The sequence below is a fragment of the Leiobunum rupestre genome, chromosome 4 (assembly GCF_980474605.1).
Source record: "Leiobunum rupestre chromosome 4, qqLeiRupe1.1.hap1, whole genome shotgun sequence".
Lineage (NCBI taxonomy): Eukaryota > Metazoa > Arthropoda > Arachnida > Opiliones > Sclerosomatidae > Leiobunum > Leiobunum rupestre.
In genome coordinates this window covers 15,794,651-15,816,735 of record NC_143387.1, presented here as the reverse complement: position 1 = coordinate 15,816,735, position 22,085 = coordinate 15,794,651, and the positions used below count along the sequence as shown (strand labels likewise).

The window sequence follows — 22,085 nt, the reverse complement described above, 5'->3', positions numbered from 1 at the left end:
CTGAAAAACACTAGCATAAACACCAAAGGTTTCAAAGAAGCCGAAATTCCCAATCCTGCGCCAGAGTTGGTCTTAGACCCATCGGTAAACCAGACAATTTCTCCTCTGGGCCCGAGGGTTTTGTGATTAAACCACTCCTTACAGCTTGGAAAATAGGTATGGAAAGGCTTACTAAAATGTAATTTAGTAGCCATAATATCAGAACCCATTAGGAAGACAGGTAACTGATTTGAAATTTCCCGGTAAATCTTGGTGTGGTTATTATCCCAAATATTAACCCTGCACCAACCATTCTGGTTGAGCCTATAGGCTCCCATAGCAGCAGCTTCCTCTATGAAAAGATGAAGAGGAAGAATGTTCAGGAGAATTTCTAGAGAAGCACCTGGGGCTGTTCTCATAGCTCCTGTGATGCTGACACAAGCCAGCCTTTGCAGATCACTCTGCACAGTCTTAATTCGGACTCTAGGCCACCAGACCACTGCAGCATAAGAGAGCAATGGTCTGATGGTCATGGTGTACAACTAGTAAACTACTTTACGGCTAAGCCCCCATGACCTACTATAACTGCACTCCTGGTCCTCCAAAGTAACATCTTAGCCTTCTTAACTATAGAGTCAAGGTGAGGCTTCCAGGTTAGTTTGCTGTCCAGAATAACACCAAGGTGCTTCACCTCGGTGCTTTCGCTCAAGATAATCCCAAATAAATAAATATCATTTAAGGTATTTTGAATCCTTTTACGAGTAAAAGGAACAAGCACCGTCTTAGTAGGATTAACTGTAAGATCGACTTCCCTATACCAGCTTTCCACTGATGCAAGAGCCCCTCTTACTAAATCTATAATAGTATTGGGGGACTTTCCCATGAAGATGATGGCGATATCGTCAGTATAGCCGAAGCAGCGGCAGCCATACCTGTTTAGCTTCACCAATAGTTCATCCACAACCAGGCACCACAGCAGTGGTGAAAGAACACCACCTTGCGGGCAGCCACGGCTAGTGGCGACCATAAGCGATTCACCAAGCAGGGAGGAACCCACCAAACGATTCGTCAGCATAGCTTTGATCCACAGACACAATGACTATAATACCAAAGCGCTTTGCAGCCTTCATTATGATTGCACTCGACACTTTATATCAAAAGCGCCCTGAATATCAAGGAAAACGGCTAAAGAAGTTTCCTTAAAGTTAATGGCCCTGTCTATGCAGTTAGTTATACCATGGAGGGCAGCCTCAGTAGATTTGAGAAATAACCCCCCCCCTAATATAATTGTCCACCAATTTTCCCAATACCTTTAGAAAATAGGAGGTCAAACTGATTGGCATAAAGGCCATAGCCTCGAGATAATTAGATTTCCCTGGCTTCGTAATTGAAGATCATCCAGGTGCTTGGATTATACCCAAGGGCTATGCAAGCCCTACAGATTCTATTCAGCCTGGGGCAGAGAATATCAATGCCCTCCTGCAGTAGAATGGGCTTAATCCCATCCGGCCCTGGAGACTTATAGGGCTTAAAAGATTTTATGGCCCAATTAAGTCTGGAGTGCGTGACAATTTTACACACCACCGCCCAGTCTTCCCTTTTGGTACGTGCAATCCTAATGGGAAGGGGATCAGAGTCAGTACTGCTCGTGATTTTGGAATCAGGAAAGTGAACATCTAAAATTACCCGAAAAAGAATGACTGCCATCTTTCAACTTAATAGTGTCAAGATGTTTAGTCTTAACATGGGCCATAATTTTAATAATCAGCTAGGCTAATACCCAAGGCACCACCTTAGGCCTGAGTCATCAAGCGACTTTTGACGCCTTTTTAATTCAGGTTACAATGCGTAGGAGGGTGGTGCAAGCTCTGCATGCCACATGATCGAGCCAACAGCTCCCTACACTAACTATTACCGTTAACCTCAACAAGTGTTTATGGAAGGGGAAACCGAAGAACACTGGGGAAAATCCCTTAAACCAATGATGAGATAACTTTGCAAACTCAACGCAGAAGTTGTTCTGAGTTTTCACCCAGTGCCACACGCTGTGGTCGAACCCGGCTCCTCTTGCTGCGAGGCGAAAGTGCTAACCATTCCTCCACCCCACCATTTTAACTTGGCGGTACTGGGAATATCAGAAATATTCTAACAAATTCCTTCACGAGTCCCTCTTTGCCTCGCGGATGGCCTTATGGTAGGCAGTGAGGGTATGCTTGTAAGCAACCCAGTCACCTGACCTTTTAGCTTCATTAAAAAGCCTCCTAGTTTCTTTGCGAAGTCTACCAATCTCATGATTCCACCATGAAACTAACCTTGGCTGGTTGATAGACTTCACTGGACAGTTACGGTGGTAGGAGTCGCTAATGGCATGTTGCATTCGATCAACAGCCAAATCGAAATCCAACACCGATGACGGCCTAGGCTTATCATCTTTCAGATGAAATTTTAAATCATCCCTATAACCAGGCCAATTAGTTCACCTGAGAAATTAGTGCTGCGGCATTATCTGTTCACAGCGTGAGATCAATGACCTCACTCCTGTTACAAGTAACAAAAGTTGGTTTATTGATCTTATTAAGAATATGAAGATTGGTACTAACCACGTATTCCATTAGTTTGTCACGGTGATCGTTGCAGTCACTGCTGCCCCAGATAACATGGTGGGCGTTCGCATCACATCCAATTATGATTTTCTTTCCCAACTGCTCGCAGTGGTTAACCAATTTGGTCACCTGCGATGGTGGGGGCAGAGCATCATTGAAAGGGAAGTAAGCAGATGCCAGTGTTAGTTCATCATTCCCATCACTAGAGGAGGAAATGATTTTGACCACTGCGGTGTCCCTGGAGTGAAAGATTGAGAGCGGAAGGGCATGAATGTCCTTGCGTACCAATACACAAGCTCTAGGTAAAACGGAGTTATAGTCATAATAGACATTACCTGCACTATTAAGACCAAGGATCCTCCCCCTGGCAATCCAGGGTTCCTGGATTTGAGCAACATCAATTTGCTACGACTCAGCTACAGGTGTATGATTAGCTACACCTTCTGCAACTGTTACAGTTACGGTTTGGCAACCTGTCTTGGGAACAAATCCTGCCTTTTTAATGGCGTCGAAAGATCCAACGGATAGAAGTCGGCTCTTCTGTCTTGCCCAACATCTTCCAACAGTTTGTGTTTAACGCACTGTTGAAAGTCTGAAGACGCCCGAGATGGACTTTAGTCTCCTTCGTCCAGACATCCCTTGTTCGGAGAGCAACCTTGAAATGTTTCGGCAGTTCACTGGCTTTTTTGACCAAAAGCCTCTTTCCCTGGAGAACCTGTGTGTTCAGGTTGAACTCCTGACTTAACCAATTACCTGTGAAGTCATCCTTACACAAGTAGATTTAGGCACCCCCTCATAGCTGGAATTGCCAGAATCGAGGAAGAGGGTTACCCGAGGGTATCCCATCTATCCTCTCCAGAACTCCATGCTGAATCGTTCCCATATCCTGTTCAGTTAGACAGTTCGAGGGTAAGCCATCTTTTATGGTGGCTATCCTCATCAAACCGACAGCTTCACTGAAGGTCTGAGATTTAGACCTCTTAGCAGCCAGTTTTTGGGAGCTTGACGAGTCATGGTCCGACTCTCTTAATCTCTTATTTGAAGAGTTACCCTTTACAGGGTCTTCTGCCAACTTCTTAAAACTTTCGGCGCTCGTTCCTCTTTTAATTGCGAGCCTTAGAAGCACTTACGCTGCATCCCTTTGTCTGAGTATTGTCTACGGTAGACCCTTGCACCATGGGATGGGTATCTTCTGAGACTAATCCTCGACCTGAACTTGTTGAAGGGAGGGTAGTATCCTGAGATACACCCTTCCCTGGCTAGAGCCGGGTGCTGTCAAAAACAGACCCTTGCATGATGGTTTTTTGTATTGGTTTTTTTTTGGAATTCATAAAAGATCCCACGAGTACAGAGGAAAGTAAAAGGTCACTGCCCTTAATCCTCTGTCTGGGGTGGAAGGCTAAAGTACAACGGGGTGTCGCCTGGTGTCCCGAGGGGATCGTTAACGATACTGTAATTTCGCTTCCCTGGTACCACTCAGCCCTCAGCACGCGATACCTCACACCTTAGCTTAAGGAAGAAGCAGAGCCTTAGTTGGCCAGCATGAAGGGTTACCCCTCCACCTGTTACTCCCTTCCACCACGAAGAGGTACAAGGTTGCAGTTTGTGGAAGGGATTATGACATCTTAAACGCTATGGATATGTGGCTTATGCATTAGTACCAAAACCTTACAGAAATAAATTTGAAAGGAGAGCGAAGATCGGTATCATAGTAGGCTATGCTTTGTATACTAAAGGATACCGGGAATGGTTTCCTGCAGAAAGAAAAGTTCTAGAAACCAAACATGTTTCTTTTGACGAGAGCAAGTTAGGTATTAAAATACTGAAAGAAACCCGAGAAGAAACATATGAGCCAGTGACGCAAATATGGTCAGAAGGTAATGAAGAAACGCCAGATGATGATATAACACAAGAATCATAACAAGCGGAGCCACCACCTCCTCAGCCCATTGCTGGAGACGAGAAGAAAAATAGGCCATCGAATTGATGTTTATCACTACTGTAACCGATATAGATTCCATTAGACCTAGATTCGGGCCAAGGCATACTTATGTCCCACTATTAATAACTCAGAGGCACAATGGGTCGACTAGAAAAATAAAGTTTTAATGTTTAATCTTAGAACATCTGAATAGTACAAACCAACAGGCCATAAGCTGCTTTAAATAACAATGATTTAGACGTTATTAAATAAGATTACAGGTTTATTTCCTACAGGAAATATTTATCGCTAATGCCGAGAAGAAAACCATCTTACCAATGCGTTAAGAGTCATGGTGACCGACAGTCCCGTACACGGGGGCGCCAGGGGATGCTCAGCGCCCCCAAATGAGTACTTGAGCATCCCCAATCCGACTGACCCAAAAAAATCGATTGCTCAATTACCGAATGATATGATCTAAAATATTTGTATATTAATCAAAAAGGAAAATTACTTTAACTAGAGAGCTAGTATCAGTAAATATTTGAAACCATTTTACTAAAGTTTTTGAAAATTGCTTTCGCGCGTCTCACTGCACCAGAAAAACTTTTCAATTGTAGAAATATTGAACCAGCTTATCAAAAATGTTTTGACGGATATTTTAGGGCTACAACCGGATTAGTATATTTACTAATGTCATAGGTGGGGAGATCAAAATTCCTCAAGGTATTGGCACCCCCAAAAAGAAATTGAGTGCCCCCGAGTTTTGGCAGCTGTGTACGAGCCTGGCGACCGATCAGCATAAAGGGCCCTCAGTGAAAACTCTGTATAATGAGGCTAGTAGATTAGACAGGATACAGATCGTAATTGTGGGGGATTAATGGCAATTAGTAAATAATCTAGACATCTTTAAATAAAATATAATTAAGTTTAATGAAGACCAAAAGTTAGAATGTCAAAATATACATATCTCTCTCAAAAGAACATGACACAACAAGTAAAGTTTTAGTTTTGGTTTGCAGACGAAATTCGTCTGCTATATTGTCTGTTATGTTTAGCAGACAACATTAGTCTGCTAAAGTGTCTGCATTGACTTTGCAGACGACATTTACAATATCCTATGCAAAGTACAGCAAAAGCCTTACAGTAATAAAGACGCCAAGAACGAAATAGTGTTACTCCGAGAAAAATCAACTACATTGGATCTCTGCTCATAGTTCTAACAGTGGTGGCTTCGCTAAACCAGCTAACCCTCTCCCCGCTGCTCTTCTTTCTCTCTCCTTTGGTTTTCCCTTAGATATATATAGTCTAGCAGTCTAACACTAGCGCCCTCTATCTGGTCTCTGGTTTAACGCATTTGGTAATACGTAATAATACTTCCCTATGTCCTGCTCTCAGGGTCGTCTGCTCAACTACCGCGTGAAATGCCATAAGGACCATAAGGAAGTAAGTTTATTATTTAAACAATATGAAACCATAACAAAAACGTGTCCATTAATATAATATAGGAGTAAGTAGGAATAGTGTAACAGGTTGCCAAGTGGGTAAGACTTATTACCTCACTTACGTAAGGCCTAACGGTGAGGAAAACTAAGTTTGGAAAAAGGCCGTCTGTTACACTACGATAACATTACGAATCAGAAAAGCAGATCAGAACCTGAAAATGAAGAGATATCTAGCAGATAGAGGAGAACAGTACAATAATAATGTATTTACTTTCAAACCTGGAAAACAGAACAATGGACAACAGCAGAAGTATGGTACTCGAAATGTTGAAGCCTGATGTGTTGTAATACCTTCAACATATTAAGAAGCGATTGAAAGTCCAGATAGTATAAAATGGCAAGAAGCCATGGCAACAGAGATAAATACCATTCAAGATCGAGATGTGTTTGAGTTTTTTCCAAAACCATTTGATAAGAAGATCATCGGAGCTAAATGGGTGTACAACATTAAGAAGAATTCTAATGGTGAAATCAATAGATACAAAGCGAGACTTGTTGCCCAAAGTTTTTCAAAGTTCCTGAACAAGATTTCAATCAGACTTATTCTCCAGTGGTATATTTTACCCTGATCAGAGCATGCATAATGATATTTATTGCATGTCTTGGATGGCTAGACTTGCACATGGATGTGTAGTGTGCTTATTTATATGGATCACTAGAAGAAGAAATTTACTTAAGACAGCCAGATGGATATTTTCAAAGGGGAAAAGAAGACTATGTCTGGAAACTAAAGAAGGCTCTTTACGGGTTTAAACAGAGTGGGAAACAGTGGTGTTCAGAACTAGATGGTAAATTACTTGCGCTTGGATATAAAATACTTTTAGGATGCAACTGTATCTATTGCTATGGATTGACTGGACTATTGATAGTGTATGTTGATGACATTATTATTTTCGCATCAAACAAATACCGTGTGACGGAATTAAAGAAACAACTACAGGCCATATCCAAGATGACTGATTTAGGAGAATTACGTTATTTTTTGGAGCTTGAATTTGAATTTCCTAGTTAAGGACAAGTATATATTCATCAAAATAGCTACGTGAAGAAATTACAGGAGGCATACAAGATCAAGACTGCGAAGATGAGAAACCACTGCCTGTCAGAATATCTTTGTCCAGTAGAGACTGTACACCAGAACCAAATAATAGTTACCCATACAGACAACTCCTAGGAAGTTTACTATATTTATCACAGCATACTAGACCCGATATAGCATTTGTTATAGCAAATCTAGCATGTTATTAGTCAAATCCTGGACAGAAACATTGGAATTACTTATTACAAGTTTTAGAGTATGTGTGTCAAACCAGTCATTATGGTCTACATTTTCTTGGATTCAACGAAGTTGATCCCAATGTGTTCACCGATGCATCATGGGGATCAGATTTGGATGATCAACTAGTGGTTTTGTGATAAATATTTGTGACAGCCCAATAAGCTGGAGAAGTGTGAAACAGCAGAATATTGCCCTATCATCAATGGAATCTGAGTATAGTGCCTTAGCAGAATCATCTAAAGAGATTGTATGGCTAAATAATATTTTAAAATTTGAAATAATAATATTGTTAAAGAACTATTAGAATCAAAAATGTATTGAAGTTACTAAGAATATCGTCTACTTTCCCACTCAAGTTTGCTATATGGTATGACGTTGAATGCCCCTTTAATGTAGAAGAACTTTCTCCACCAAAACTGTGAGGATGGTACCAAGGGTTAATGCTATGTTGAAATATTCTTAGGAACTTCAATACATTCTTGTTAGAATTAGCAAAACTAGAAGAAACTTTTAGACAACCGCTTATCTATTGTGATAACCAAGCTGCTATTCAATTTTCTGTAAATAAGATAGAAAATAATAGATCACGACATATTCAAATGAAATATGTACGTGAGTGTATTGCCAACAACTTATTCAAACTTAGTTATGTAAATACAAATGAAAATATAGCAGATATTTTTGCAAAAATACTTCCCAAGAGCAAACATAGTGAATTTTGTATGATGCTGAAGTTAACTGAATAACTAATAATTATACAGTTAAGTTGATATATATATATATATATATATATGTATGTATAATTTTGTATGTTAGTTTTACCTATGTCAAAGTAAGGGGAGTTTGTTCGAAATAGTTTTATGCTTTGTATAGGAAAAATACTTGTCATGTCCTGTGTAGCAATTCCCTTTAATCTGTCGTCTGCTATAAATATAGTTCAGTTTTTCTTTCGTTTTTTGAGCTGTTTATGTGTTTTGAGTTATTTTGGTCATAAGAAATGATACTAAGCTTTAATAAACTTAGTTTTATATGAAATAGAGTTTTAAATCACCTTGCCAATGCACATTAGATCTAACAAAGACAATTTTCACCTTAACAACTCCTACTCTAACTTTGTGTCTAAAAGTGTAAAGAACAGTGGCGCCCATTTATGGAATGCTCTCCCTGAGAACCCTAAATCTATAGGAGCATCTAAATTAAGAAATAACTATGAAACAACTCATAACGACCATTGACATTTATTGACTAACAGACAGAGTATATTCCATCTACTATACAAAAAACTTAAAAGTCCTAAATTTTTTCACTTTTTTTCCCTAATTTTAATTTCATAGGGGTCTATAACCGTGGACCCTTATGTAAAAAAGTATTCTGTACTTATTAGGTGATCCAAAAAAATTAATTATTATTACTATTGTCGTTTACTCCCCATATTTTCTTTTGTCTCCTAGTTTCCGCGAGCTGTCCATTTCTGGCAGCATTACACAGAAAATTTAGTCATTAACATAATGGCAACTCTTAGATGTTTTAGCATAAGGTTAAATATTTTATAGTCATGATGTATCTTGGTATAATTTTATTGTGGAACCCCATTTTTGAAAATACTGTTTTCAATATTATTTATTTTAGTCTTTTTACTATCAATACAGTATCTACTTAATTATTTTCAATAGCAAAAGCTGGACAAGGAGATGTAACTCAGCCACCACCAATGTTGTGTAAGCGTTGGTCATTTCCCGAAGCCAAGAATTTTCAATCATGTTCGTTTGTTGGTAAGATAAATTGATATGGCAAATTAACTCATACAGTATTACAGGGATAGTTACATTGAACTTTACAATTAATTCAAGGTTATGAACAAGGGCCCAAAAACTCCCTTAGGGCGAGATCAAGGGGTTAAAAATGTTTGGAACCGCACTGAGGCCGAGGTTCTTCTAATTGGCTGAGCCGCGGCCGAGGCCAAGGCCAAGGCTCTTTTCGATCCTTGACTTATTTAAACAAATTAACAGGATAAAAGGAAGAAAAAGGTGTAGAAAAATTAACTTTAGTTTTTATGGGACAAATGTTAAATTTCAGTTGTTCTAAACAAAACTGCTATTTCGCCTGTACTACGTTTTCACCTTTGCTAACTCAAACTGTTTTGAGTAATTGAGTATTTTTTCTTAGGGCACAAATCTCTGTCCATGTTTGATTATTTACTGACAGAGACTTTGCACGGAGGTCCTAGTGCATATCCACAAACAGCAGCACCAGTTTTGAACTCTTCCATAACAACTGGTGGCGATTTGTTTCTAGGATTTCATAATATATCCGATACTGCTGGACCTCAAGCTCTCTCTGATGTAGCAGTGGCATTTGCTTCCAAATTGAAAACAATGTTAACTCCATCTATTGGGTATGAATTTGTTGAAAGTAGGACTGTCACCAATTATAAATTAACTTAAATTTGTGTAGTTTGAGTGAACAAATAGGGTTATTAGCTAGAACTTTTTTTAAATGATTGATATTTGATCTAAGGTATATCGAAGTGGGACTATTGCTATGGACGGAATGTCGTTGAGTGTTTGTTGTTGTTGTTGTTGTTTGTTTGCTTGTTTGTTTGTCGTGGAAAGCGACTACACGGTAGATGGAGCTGCGAAAAATAATTTGTAAGGTCCTAAATTTCTACCACTGGGTATCCATAAAATAAATAAATTCCACTAGAAATAATTAGCATTACTTTTAATATACTCGAACAAGAGATCCTATGGTCTGAAGGTGATTCTGCAAGGAGGGAGCTCCTAACTTCTCTGGGGGACTCCCCACAGCAACTGCCCACGTTCTGCCCCGTGCTACTGTTTTACTCCCTCCTTTATACTAAGGTTATACGGGGCGCTTTAGTCACTATTGGCGTGGCGCCAACTTTGGGCCTTACAAATTTATATAATATATATTATTGGCGACACCGGGACTCGAACCCAGATTTCTGGCCGCCTAATCTCCGAAACTGACGCCTTTACCAAGCGAGTCACGCCGTCCTCTTCGAATTTCATGATTGAACTTTTAGCCTTGAACACTTATAGTTTGTATAGTTGGTCCAGAGATTTTCGCCCCCTCACGTGTGCCGTTAATTTTCACCTCCTCCGACCAACCCCCTTAAAGGGAGAGTGACTGAAAAAAACAAGTTGGTCTCATTCGATAAAACTCTTTGACACGCAAGCAGTTCCGTTAATTTCCGCCCCCTGCGACCTAACCCCTTAAAGGGAGAGTGACCGGAAAAAAGTTGGTCTCATTCTCATTCGATAGAGCAATAAAAGTAAAAGATTGGAATCGTCTACGCTCCTGTCTACGTGAAAGAGTGAGACTAAAAGATCCAAAGCAGTCGAACTTAGGGCCTGTTGCAAAAGTCTGCTTTGCTAGAATCGCACATGTTAAATTCAATGGGCTAGGGCTTTTGCAACAGGTCCTTAAGTTGCAAAGTATGCGACCATGGGGACAATCTCAGTCTTGCCATATTCTTAGTACATAAATACATTCTTGCAATAATATGATTCATGCAGTTGTTAATAATCCATGTTAAAAATGTGCTCTTAAGAAAATACCAATTTAATCACCGAGATATTACAAAATTCGAGAATGACATATTCTATTAATTTCTGTTCTGTTCTACAAAATTACATATATGGGTATTTTTTTTAAAGAATTTCCGAATTTACATGACTTTTGGTGTCTAAACTACCCAACAGCTTTTGTATTGGTTTGCCCACCCGGGTATCCTGATGGTGGGCGGTGGCCACTCTTTAACATAGGATGGTAAATTATATTTGAAACGATAGGAAATCACATGGCCTCAACAGCTTTTGAATTGCTTTGCCCACCCGCGTATCCTGAGGGTGGGTGGCACCAAAGTTCTAATCCTTCAACTTAGGATGGCAATTTATATATAAAACAATAGGAAATCACATGGCCACAACAGCTTTTGTATTGGTTTGCCCACCCGGGTAGCCTGAGGGTGGGCGGTGGCCACTCTTTAACATAGGATGGTAAATTATATATCAAACGATAGGAAATCACATGGCCTCAACAGCTTTTGTATTGCTTTGCCCACCCGCGTATCCTGAGGTTGGGAATAGGATCGTAAATTATATATCAAACAATAGGAAATCACATGGGCTCAACAGCTTTTATATTAGTTTGCCCACCCGGGTCTCCTGATGGTGGGCGGCATTCACTCTTTAACTTAGGATGGCAATTTATATATCAAACGATAAGAAATCACATGGCCTCAATAGCTTTAATAATAATTTAATAATAATAATTTTATTGGTTAGTAATCAATGTGAATATTCCAAGAAAATATGGGCGAAGTCATTGAATGACTTTTAAGCCTTAACACAGACATAATTCTTTAGTAAGGGAATTGTACACAAAAAACTAAATATTAATACAAAAAGATTTTTTTTCTTATACATTAATAAATATTTCCTTAGATATATATAGTTTGATTTGATTTGATTTTTTTTAGAAAAGCTTTAACGATTTTTTTTAAAATGAGTGAGGTTTGGCATATCAGCTATACCCAGAGAGTTAAAATAATTAATTCCATCATAAAAAATAGATTTTAATTTGATCTGAGTACGACAAGGGGTAATATTTAAGATCGGCTGTACTCTAAGATTGTAATTAACTTCCGTATTTATATTGAACAGATTCGAAATTGGATTCTTAATAGATTTGTAAATAAAGATTAGCATATTATAAACGCATAAGTCTTTGACAGGTAAAACGTCTAGATTAGTAAAAAGTGGTTCAGTATGAGCCAGGTATGTAGCTTTAGCTAAAATTCTTATTGCTTTTTTTTGGATTACCACCAATCTATTTATATTATGGTTTGAGGTATTACCCCATATAAAAAACAATAGTTCAGATGGGAATAGACAAGTGCAAAATATAATTTACGCAGGATGATATAATTAAAGATTTCACGGTTCCTCCTTAGGAGGTATAAACTAAACGTAATTTTTTTAACAACCGAATTTATTTGTGGTGTCCACGTTAGATGTTCATCAATCCGTACACCCAGATATTTCACTTCAGAAACTTTTTTTAAATTTACACCATCTAATATAATATTTTGGGCATTATTTGCTGTTTATTTAAGGTCTTAATGACCATGTAGACAGTTTTGTCCTTATTTACTTCTAAAAGATTGGATTTGAACCAATTATTTATCATAATCATTTTGTTATTTGTCAGTGTATAAAGAATATCAAGATTGACATGCGAGTCTAAAAAAAGGGTGTCATCGGCGTAGAAAATTAATTGATTATCTTTGTCTAGGTTAGCAAGGTTGTTCAAAAATAAATTAAATAATAGAGGAGAAAGTATTGAGCCTTGTGGCAGACCACAAGAGACGGTTTTTTTATCAGAAAGTTCATTATTATATCTAGTTTGGTTTGTTCGGTTCGATAAATAACTATTTAGCCAATTTAAAGCATTACCCTGAATGCCCATTAAATTTAATTTGTGTAATAAAAGATCACGATTAATATAGTCAAATGCTTTTTTTAAGTCAAAAAATACTGCTATGACATAATTTTTAGCGTCTATAGCCTCAACGATATCTTTATACACTTTTGCAAGTCCAAAATCGACACCACAATTTTCTCGGAAACCATATTGTTTATGGGAAATTAAATTTTTTGTGTAACTATTTAATCTAATAAAAAAACTTTTATCAAAAATCTTAGAAAAAATAGATAGAAGTGAAATAGTTCTGTAGTTTGTGGGTTCATTCGCGTCTCCCTTTTTATAAACTGGGATTATTATCGCATTTTTTAGGATTAGCAAAAGACAAATTAATTAAGAACAAGATAGGGGGTATAATATTACGCGCGACTTTTTTCACAATTTTTGGAGAAACCTCGTCAAAGCCCGCAGCCGAGTCATATTTTAAACATTTTATAATAGAACCTAACTCCATTTCGTTTAGTTCATATAACGCCATAGACGAGGCATTCCTATTAACATATCTACTCGAATATGAGTAGTCAATTGTTTTATCTAAGTGACTTGACGCACTAAAAAAGGTGTTAAAACAGCCGGCGGAAGCAGTGGAGTTTATCTGGGGTTTTCTAGTTCTAATTAGTATCTTATTAACATTTTTCCAAAGAGTTTTCGCATCCCGGGAATCCAAAATTTGTTTTTTGTAAAAACGTTTTCTGGCATTTCTAATTACATTATTTAATCTATTTCTATGCGATTTGTAACAGTTCTCATTTTCCAGAGTAGGATATTTTTTATAAATTTTGAGGTATTTATTTTTTAATTTAAGATTTTTTATATCTTCATTGAACCAGCAATGAGAGTGTTTTGGGAAAATATTTAGGGTTTGAAAGCAGTAGTTATATAATTGTAAAAATTTATCAAAGAATATATCGAAAGCCTTATCAATATCGGATTGAAAGTAGTCAATATCCCATTTTGTATTTTTTAAACACTCATCCAATTTATTTAAATTTTTATCAGATAGGTTCCTAATTGGAATTTTTTCTTTTTTGATCGGGGTCGTATTCTGAATAGATAGGTTGATGACAAAGTTGTCGGTTATATTCCAGTTATCAATAACACTTACATCAGTATTATTTAAAAAATTAGAGTAGCATACATCAATTAACGTACCCGAGATTCTTGCGGGTTGACCGACATTTTGAGATAAGTTATAAGAATTCATTAGATCAGAGAGTCTATTTAAATCTGAGTTATTTTTAAGGTGATCAATATTGAAGTGTCCTAATACAATTTTTTTGCCATTAATAGGCCCCAGAAGACTAATAGAGTTTTCTAGGATATCAATAAAGTCTTTCACTGGGACGTCGGGGGGGTCTATAAATAATACAGAAATATATATTTTGGGTTTTTATGGCGTAGATTTGAATATTATCATTATATGAGGCTTTATCTATAACTTCAATATTTAGATTATCTCTCATATAAAAGCCGACTCCCCCACCAGTCCTTGTCCGTAAAATTTATAGCCATTTATAAGATCGGAGTGACCATTCATAAACCACGTTTCAGTTAGGGCAAAAATACCAATTTCGTTATTTAAATTAGTCAAACAGTGCGACAGTAGGTTAGGAAGATTGGCGTTTACGCTCCTAATATTATGTAAAATTAAATTAAACATTAACAAAAAGAAAAAAAAGAACACTCGTAATAACAAAGTTTTAACAAATTACAATTTTAGCCTGCTGGTAATCATATTTATAACTTGAGTTGTTAATTTGAATAGAATTAGTAGTTATCCACTTATATTTTAGGGGGGCTTTGGTTTTAGCGAAAGACCTAAGATGAAAATGTGCCATAGATTGTATTTGAGTATAATCTTGTTCGATAAATATATTTTTACCTTTAAGTTTAACATTATTCCTAAGTATATCTATCTTTATATCGTAATTCTCTGCTTTATAAATAATTACTCGATTTTTATTTGCATTAAAGATTCCTCTTCGATAAACTTGATTAGGGGTCGCAGTAGCGTTAACAGGGTGGTTAACAGATCTTTCACTTTTGTAACTAGGGTTTGCCGGTCTTCGTGATCACAATCAATTATTCCCTTTATCACTAAATTATGTCTTCTCATTGTAACGTCTAGATTATCTATGAGCATGCGATTGTGATCAATTTTAACTAAGGTATCTTTTCGATGGTTAGATATTTCTTGATCAAATCCGTCCAATCTAAATTTCATTCCAGGAATTTCTCTATGCCGTCAATTGTAACTTTTATTTGTGCTTGCCAATTTTCAATTTGAGCGATTTTTTTACCATTTTCTTTTGTTAAAGTATTGTTTTTATCTAGCTTTTCATTAATGATGTTAAAGTGAGCATTGGAATTAGTCTCAATGTTTTTTAACTTATCTAAAATCTCGTCACTATTCATTATGTTTGTTTTAGAGCGAGTATCAGGCATTCACACAGGCAGAAATCTTGGAATAGGAAAAAAAAAGTAGAAAATAAATAATGTACTTTACCTATATAACAAATTAATATTATTAGCGAAATTCTTTACAGCGTTGCCTTCGAATTCTGCCTGCGTTGTGAGCTGCCCCTTTTAGATCATCAGACTTTATAGATTCAGGCATGAGCACAAAAAACACATGGTTATCCAGAGTTTTTTATCGATGAATTGCAAAAATAAAAAATGTTTCTTTTCGATGTAAGCACTTGTAGATCCAATACAGAAGAATCGATACAGTTTTTTTCACGATCGGATATTGTTCACATCTACTTAATTGTTGGTGGCCACGGTAGAAATGTTTTTTTTTCCCAAAGAACGTAATGATGTCCTGTAGATGCGTACAGGATTATTGTTGCCTCGTCGACGGATCTTGTCTTGTAATTCTATATAACAAATGAATATTATTCGCGAAATTCTTTACAGCGTTGCCTACGAATTCTGCCCACCCGCGTATCCTGAGGGTGGGCATAGGATGGTAAATTATATATCAAACGATAGGAAATCACATGGCCTCAACAGCTTTTGTATTGCTTTGCCCACCCACGTACCCTGAGGGTGGGTGGTGCCCAAGTTTTAATCCTTCAACTTAGGATGGTATTTTATATATCTAACGATAGGTTATCACATGGCTTTTGTATTGGTTTGCCCACCCGCGTATCCTGAGGGTCGGCATAGGATGGTAAATTATATATCAAACCATAGGAAATCACATCAACAGCTTTTATATTAGTTTGCCCACCCGGGTCTCCTGATGGTGGGCGGCATCCACTCTTTAACTTAGGATGGCAATTTATATACAAACAATAAGAAATCACGTAGCCTCAACAGTTTTTATATTAGTTTGCCTATCTGTGTTTACTAAGGGTGTATGGGTTTGCCCACTCGAATACACTGATGTGGAACTAATATTATGGCCTAGGCCGACTTGTTATTAACATAGATTTCTTGATTATTTGGGTAATAGTACGTGTTAATCTTTTTTTATATTCTGTAAGCATATACCAGTTACTTTTACTAGTATTTGTGATTTGCATGCAATATCAATTACCCATAAGTCTTGTTTAATGTAATTTATTTAATTTGTTTTAATAGTGGCCAGGTTTTATTATAATGGTGTTTTGTATATAGGTCAAAACTAGTAACTGGATTGTGGAACAACAATGAAGAAAAATTGGAAAATCAAAATGTAGCTAGTGAAACGTTCGTTGCTGTTCCTTTTCGGTAATCATGGTTTTTTGTTATTATTAAGTAAGATAAGCAAACCAACGATATTAAATTAAGTCTGTGTTTATCCATATAAGATCATAACATTTTCCTTTGATTCTATAGTTCTTAGTTCGGTGGTGTCTGTGTACATGAAATAATAATTTTGTAATAGAGATTCCAATAAAACCCATTCAAAAAGACAAAATTACTGCGATGATGAAAGCCAAAAACTTGAACACTCACCATCAAGCATTTTTGGCATTTTGAAAAACTAAAACCAGCAATAAGAAAAGAAATGCGTTTTTTAAGTAAATGTCCAACCTAGACTTGGTTTGAATTTAGTATGGATTGTAGTTGGCTTCTTTAGATAGCCAGGCAAATCTGGTAAGTAACCTACCAGAAATATTTTGGCAACCTCCTTTTCACCATTTGGGGGGCAAGTATAAAGAGATGTTCTTTGAATCAAGCACCTACTGTCATACAGAACTATTAATATAAAGAAACATAGCTATGCATATAGTTTTACATAGAACTGTATATAGCTACAACTAGGAAATTCCATCACTCGTCATGTGGATCTTGATATAATTTGGTTTTTAGGGTTCTTTAGACCTTAGAAACTGAATTCTTTTTTTTAGAAAAGTTCATAAAACCATTGTTAAAGATAGAGGGACTTTTCAATATTTAACCTCGTCACCCATATACCCAAACTGTATTAGGAATTAGCTACTTGAAAAGTATTAAATTTAACACCTTATCAACTTTGTCAGCATAAAATTAAATTAACTTAATTCAAATTAACTACTTTAACCAAATAATTTGGTTTTACAAATAATAATTATCAAATTGTTAATTTCTAGGTTTGGATTTTTTGATAAAACAAAACAAGGAAGTAAAATTTACTTGTCCCCAGATCGAACGTTGGCTGCAGTTACTGATAATCATAATAGAGTTTTGATTGTGGATGTCAATAGAGGACTATGTGTAAGAATTTTTAAAGGTGAGTAGTAAATTAACTAATGTACATAAAATGAACGAAATTTATTTCACTGGTATACTATGATCACTACATTTTTTTTAAATGTATAGGTCCATTTTATTATTTACTAATGTATGTTAATTGAAATTAACATTTATCAGAATGAGAAAGTGGTTGTGGATAAACTAATAACAATCCAATATGCTTCTTTATTCAAATACCTTTTAAGAAAAACTTATTTACAAGCGGATCCTCGTCAGTAAAATTATTTAAATTAACTAGAATAATAATTAATTTAAAATTTCACTTTTTTATTCAAATAAGCAGTTACCTGACATTTAAAGAGACTGAGAGTACTAAGTACTTGATTTAAGCTCATTTGGTAGCTGCTTCCAAAGTTCTACCGCATTGAATCTTCCACTTTTTCCCTAGAAATTTGGCATAGTTCTACGTAGAAATAATTTTTATGGCCTCTTGTAATTGGGCCCTGATCAGGAATGGCGATCAATTTTACAATGTACTGTGGGCATTTTGCTGTTTAACTTCTTACATGAATAGAAATAAGTTATATAGGGTGTCCACTAAAAAATGAACCAGCGCGAATACTCAATCTGTTTTAGGTACGATTTTGAAATTTTCAATTCGTATACAAGATGTAGGGGGAAACCTACTAAACTAACTCGAGAACCGTTACAAAGTTGGTTCCAATTAGAAAAGTGTTCCACGTGACTTTCTAAGTACAAATAGCTTTGACCTGATCGGATTTGACCAATAGTAAGCCGAGAAATATTTGATGAAAAACAAGAAGTTCGTTAAGTTGTTAATGTGTCGAAAGCGACGTTTGGGAGCTAATAACTCTAACGATACTCGTGTTAGAGTACTGAAATTTGCTACACATCCTCATCCGATTGAGGGTCTTTAGTTTAACAATTTCAATGACCTTGAATCATGTCTTCAAGGTCATCCAAAAACTAACGCGAGAACCGTAAGTGTTAGAAAGTTGGTATCAATTAGAAAAGTGTTCCATGTCACATTGTAGGTCTAATTAGCATAGATTCGATCGAATTTGACCAATAGGAAGTCGAGGAACTGTTTTTGAAAATATCAAAGGTCGTTAAAATGAAAATGGAAAGAAAACGCACATAACTCGAAACCAATTCGTGTTACATCGAAATTTGCTAGACAAACTCATTATGGTGGGAGTTTTTCAAGTTTGTAAAATTAGATTACCTTGAAGACGTGGTTTAAGGTGTGAAAACATTATCTCGCGATCAATTGGGTTTAGAAACTAGGTTTCAATAGGAAATTTGCTAATCACCACTTTCTCGTCAAAGTAGTTTTGAACCATGTCTTCAAAGACATTCAAAATGGACCTTGAGAAATAACTTGAAACTGAATCAGCTTAAACCACGTCTTCAAGGTCATCCAATTTTACAAACTGGAAAAACTCCCACCATAATGAGTTTGTCTAGAAAATTTCGATGTGACACGAATTGGTTTCGAGTTTTGCGCGTTTTCTTTCAATTTTCATTTTAACGACATTTGTGATTTTGAAAAACAGTTCCTCGACTTCCTATTGGTAAAATTCGATCGAATCAAAGCTAATTACACCTACAATGTGACGTGGAACACTTTTCTAATTGAAACCAACTTTCTAACACTTACGGTTCTCGCGTTTTTTTTGGATGACCTTCAAGACATGGTTCAAGGTCATCGACATTTTCGCATTAGGTTTTGTTATAATTGGACTTTTTGGACTTGACCATATAACTAGAACTAATGACATTAACCTTATGGAATGATTACTAATGATGTGATGAAGTGCTGTGTATACTAATGCTGCCGTAGTTAGGTGTAATAGTTATTATGTATTGTGCCTATGCAGTCTGAAAGTTAGTTGCTTGTTTGACGTGGGTCAGTAAGGCTGTTCCCTTCTCAGCTCAGTATTAACGTTATAATTTAATACATTGTAAATATAATGTTCTAACAATTAAATATATTTATATTATTTATTTGATTGCATTCATTTCCAGTTAATTATTTAACATGGTAGCACGCATGGTTTTGGAATGAAATGCGTAGTAGTTTGTTTGAACATCAAAGGCCCACAAGCAACCCATGTGCTGACTGCGTACTTCAACTATGGCGGAGGGTGGCATTAGTCTATCTGGACACATTTGTAAGCTAGATCCTCTTAATTATAAATCATGGAGATATGAAATGGAACAATTACTAAAGCATTATGGTTATTTATCAATTGTGAATGAAAAGGAACGAGTACCTGCACCAGTAGCCCAAGATGTTATTGATAAATTTAAGGCCAGAGATGAAAAAGCATATGCTCTGATTGCTTTAAGTGTTAGTGAGGATCTAAGAAGCTTAGTTGAAGGTACAGATACTTCTGTGGAAATTTGGAAGGCATTAGCCAATGTTTTCCAGCCAAAGACAAGGGCTAGAATAGCAGTTTTAAGAAAAGAATTTTTTGGTACAGTTTTTGAGCCAGGTGAAAGTATGGCCACGTTTATTGGGCGCTTATACGATATTAAAAATCAATAAGAAAATGCCGGGAAACAAGTAGCGGATGATGAATTATTCTATCAGTTAATTGGGTCGTTACCCGAAGAATATAGTCCCTTAGCGTTGCAGATTTATCTGTTCGAAGATGCAACATTTAAGCCCGATGTAATAAAGCCTATGTTATTGGCAGAATATGGTAGACAAGTAGCAAAGGACAATACCCTGCATGATAACTCAAGAGCTTTAGTGGCGAAGAATACGAATTTTAGGCCTAAAGACGACGGCAAGCATGAGAATAAACGAGGTTTTAGAGGAACTTGTTTTAATTCTGACAAATATGGTCACTGTGCGGCTGATTGCAGATTTAAGAAGGGCAAAGGGAAAAGTCAATGGAGAGGGAAGGATAAAGATAAAAGGAAGGATGTTACCGTGAATAGAGGTGGCATGTTTGCTACTGCATATAGTGCAGGGGATATTACCCAAGAATGGATTATTGATACGGGTGCAACGCACCATTTCTGTAATAGTAGAGAATGGTTTTATACCTACCAATCCTGTTCGATTCAGGATGTTTCGGTAGGCGAGGGAAAGACGAAAGCTGAAGGTCGTGGGTCTATATGGCTGGAAGTTGCACTTGATGGGAAATTTAATTTTATTCATCTTAATGATGTAATATATACACCTGCTATGCGGAAACATTTATTGTCAGGAAGATGCATGGATAATGCAGGGTGGAAGGGTGTGTTTGAAGAATCAAGGTTAATTGGCTTTTTCCCTCAAGGTCATCCAGCTTTTGAGGCCAAATTAAGAAACAATTTTTATGTACGTGATACTAAAGCTTTGGTTGATGGTCCCCCGGAGGAAGATAGAGAGGCTTATAGCTCTGCAACTAGTATGCATAATAATATTCAATTGTGGCACGCACGTTTAGGACACATCAATGCTATTGATTTAAAGTATATGTCTAACCACAAAATGTTAGATGGACTCGATCATATGAAGGGGTAATTCCTAATGTGTGCTCCGTGTCAGCTGGCAAAAAGTACTAACAAGGCCGGCGTGATGCGGGTGCAAAGGGTGCGGTCGCACCTGGCCCCGCGCTAGCTAGAATTTAAGGGGCCCCGCAAATTTCCTTTTATATTAGAAAATAAATGATTTTGACAACCATTTTTTTTTTCATATTCAAATAAATTGTGGGATAATTTCACCTATTTTATTATGCATCTAAAATTTCTAAGAAACCATTAAACGAAGCGGGTGACTATTTTTGTAATAAACTGGCCCAGCTGGTTTCTCGGTATTTTACACTTTCAAATCTAGTTAAAGATAAGGTGTCCAATACCTGTTCATTTCCAATGTCCAATATATGTAAAGAAAGTATACGAGCGGCGCAGAAAAGAAAGCATGAAGAAATTGCCGATAAAGAGAAGGATGCGCCTTCAAAATTTTTCGAAAAAAAGGAATTGTACTGGCACACTTATAAGCAACGAAAACTGTAGGGTTTACGAAGAATTAAGAGAGAACTTCATTCAGTCATCGGGTGTCGAAGAAGATAAAATTGTGTGCGCGATTGAATCATCGTTCGAACGCGTAACTTTGTCACCAATCAATAATAATAATAGTTATCAGCTAGGCTAATACCCAAGACACCACCTTAGGCCTAAGTCATCAAGCGACTTTTAAAGCCATTTATCCAGGTGGCCGAGTTACAATGCGTAGGAGGGTGGTGGCCAGGTTAGAGCTGTTAGATTTCAAATTCCGGCCTTTTTCAAAGCCCTAAGCATTACGTCTTTTGATTTCATCGTTAGTTTGATTATTTGGTACGAAATGTTGACCAAAGTTAATATAGTCAGCAAAACCAAAAAGTGACAATGGACGTAGCGACTAAACATTTTAGCAGAAATTGTATATTTTTTTTCAAAATTATCGTTGAATTGGATATTCAACCATTTTTAGGGAAGTTAGGACACGAAAAAAAAGGAAATTTTTAGTTATGAAGGTCCCGATGAAACAGTTTAAAATGGTGAGGTTCAATTTAAAACGAATTATTTTTTAAAATTAGTTGATAACGCGTTATCCGCCATGGAAAGTAAAT

The 22,085-nt window shown here is 36.7% G+C and overlaps 1 protein-coding gene across 2 annotated transcripts in view; it reads left to right on the top strand.

Annotated features, from left to right (window-relative positions):
• The window catches only part of Rab3-GAP (Rab3 GTPase activating protein), a 98,467-nt gene that overhangs the window by 16,628 nt on the left and 59,754 nt on the right, over positions 1–22,085 (top strand). For both annotated transcript variants that reach the window (XM_090171740.1, XM_090171739.1), the window contains 4 exons: positions 8,961–9,059; positions 9,454–9,682; positions 16,417–16,509; positions 17,355–17,494. In XM_090171740.1, the coding sequence (XP_090027866.1) occupies positions 8,961–9,059; positions 9,454–9,682; positions 16,417–16,509; positions 17,355–17,494 (561 nt within the window). The remainder of the gene's footprint in view (positions 1–8,960; positions 9,060–9,453; positions 9,683–16,416; positions 16,510–17,354; positions 17,495–22,085) is intronic.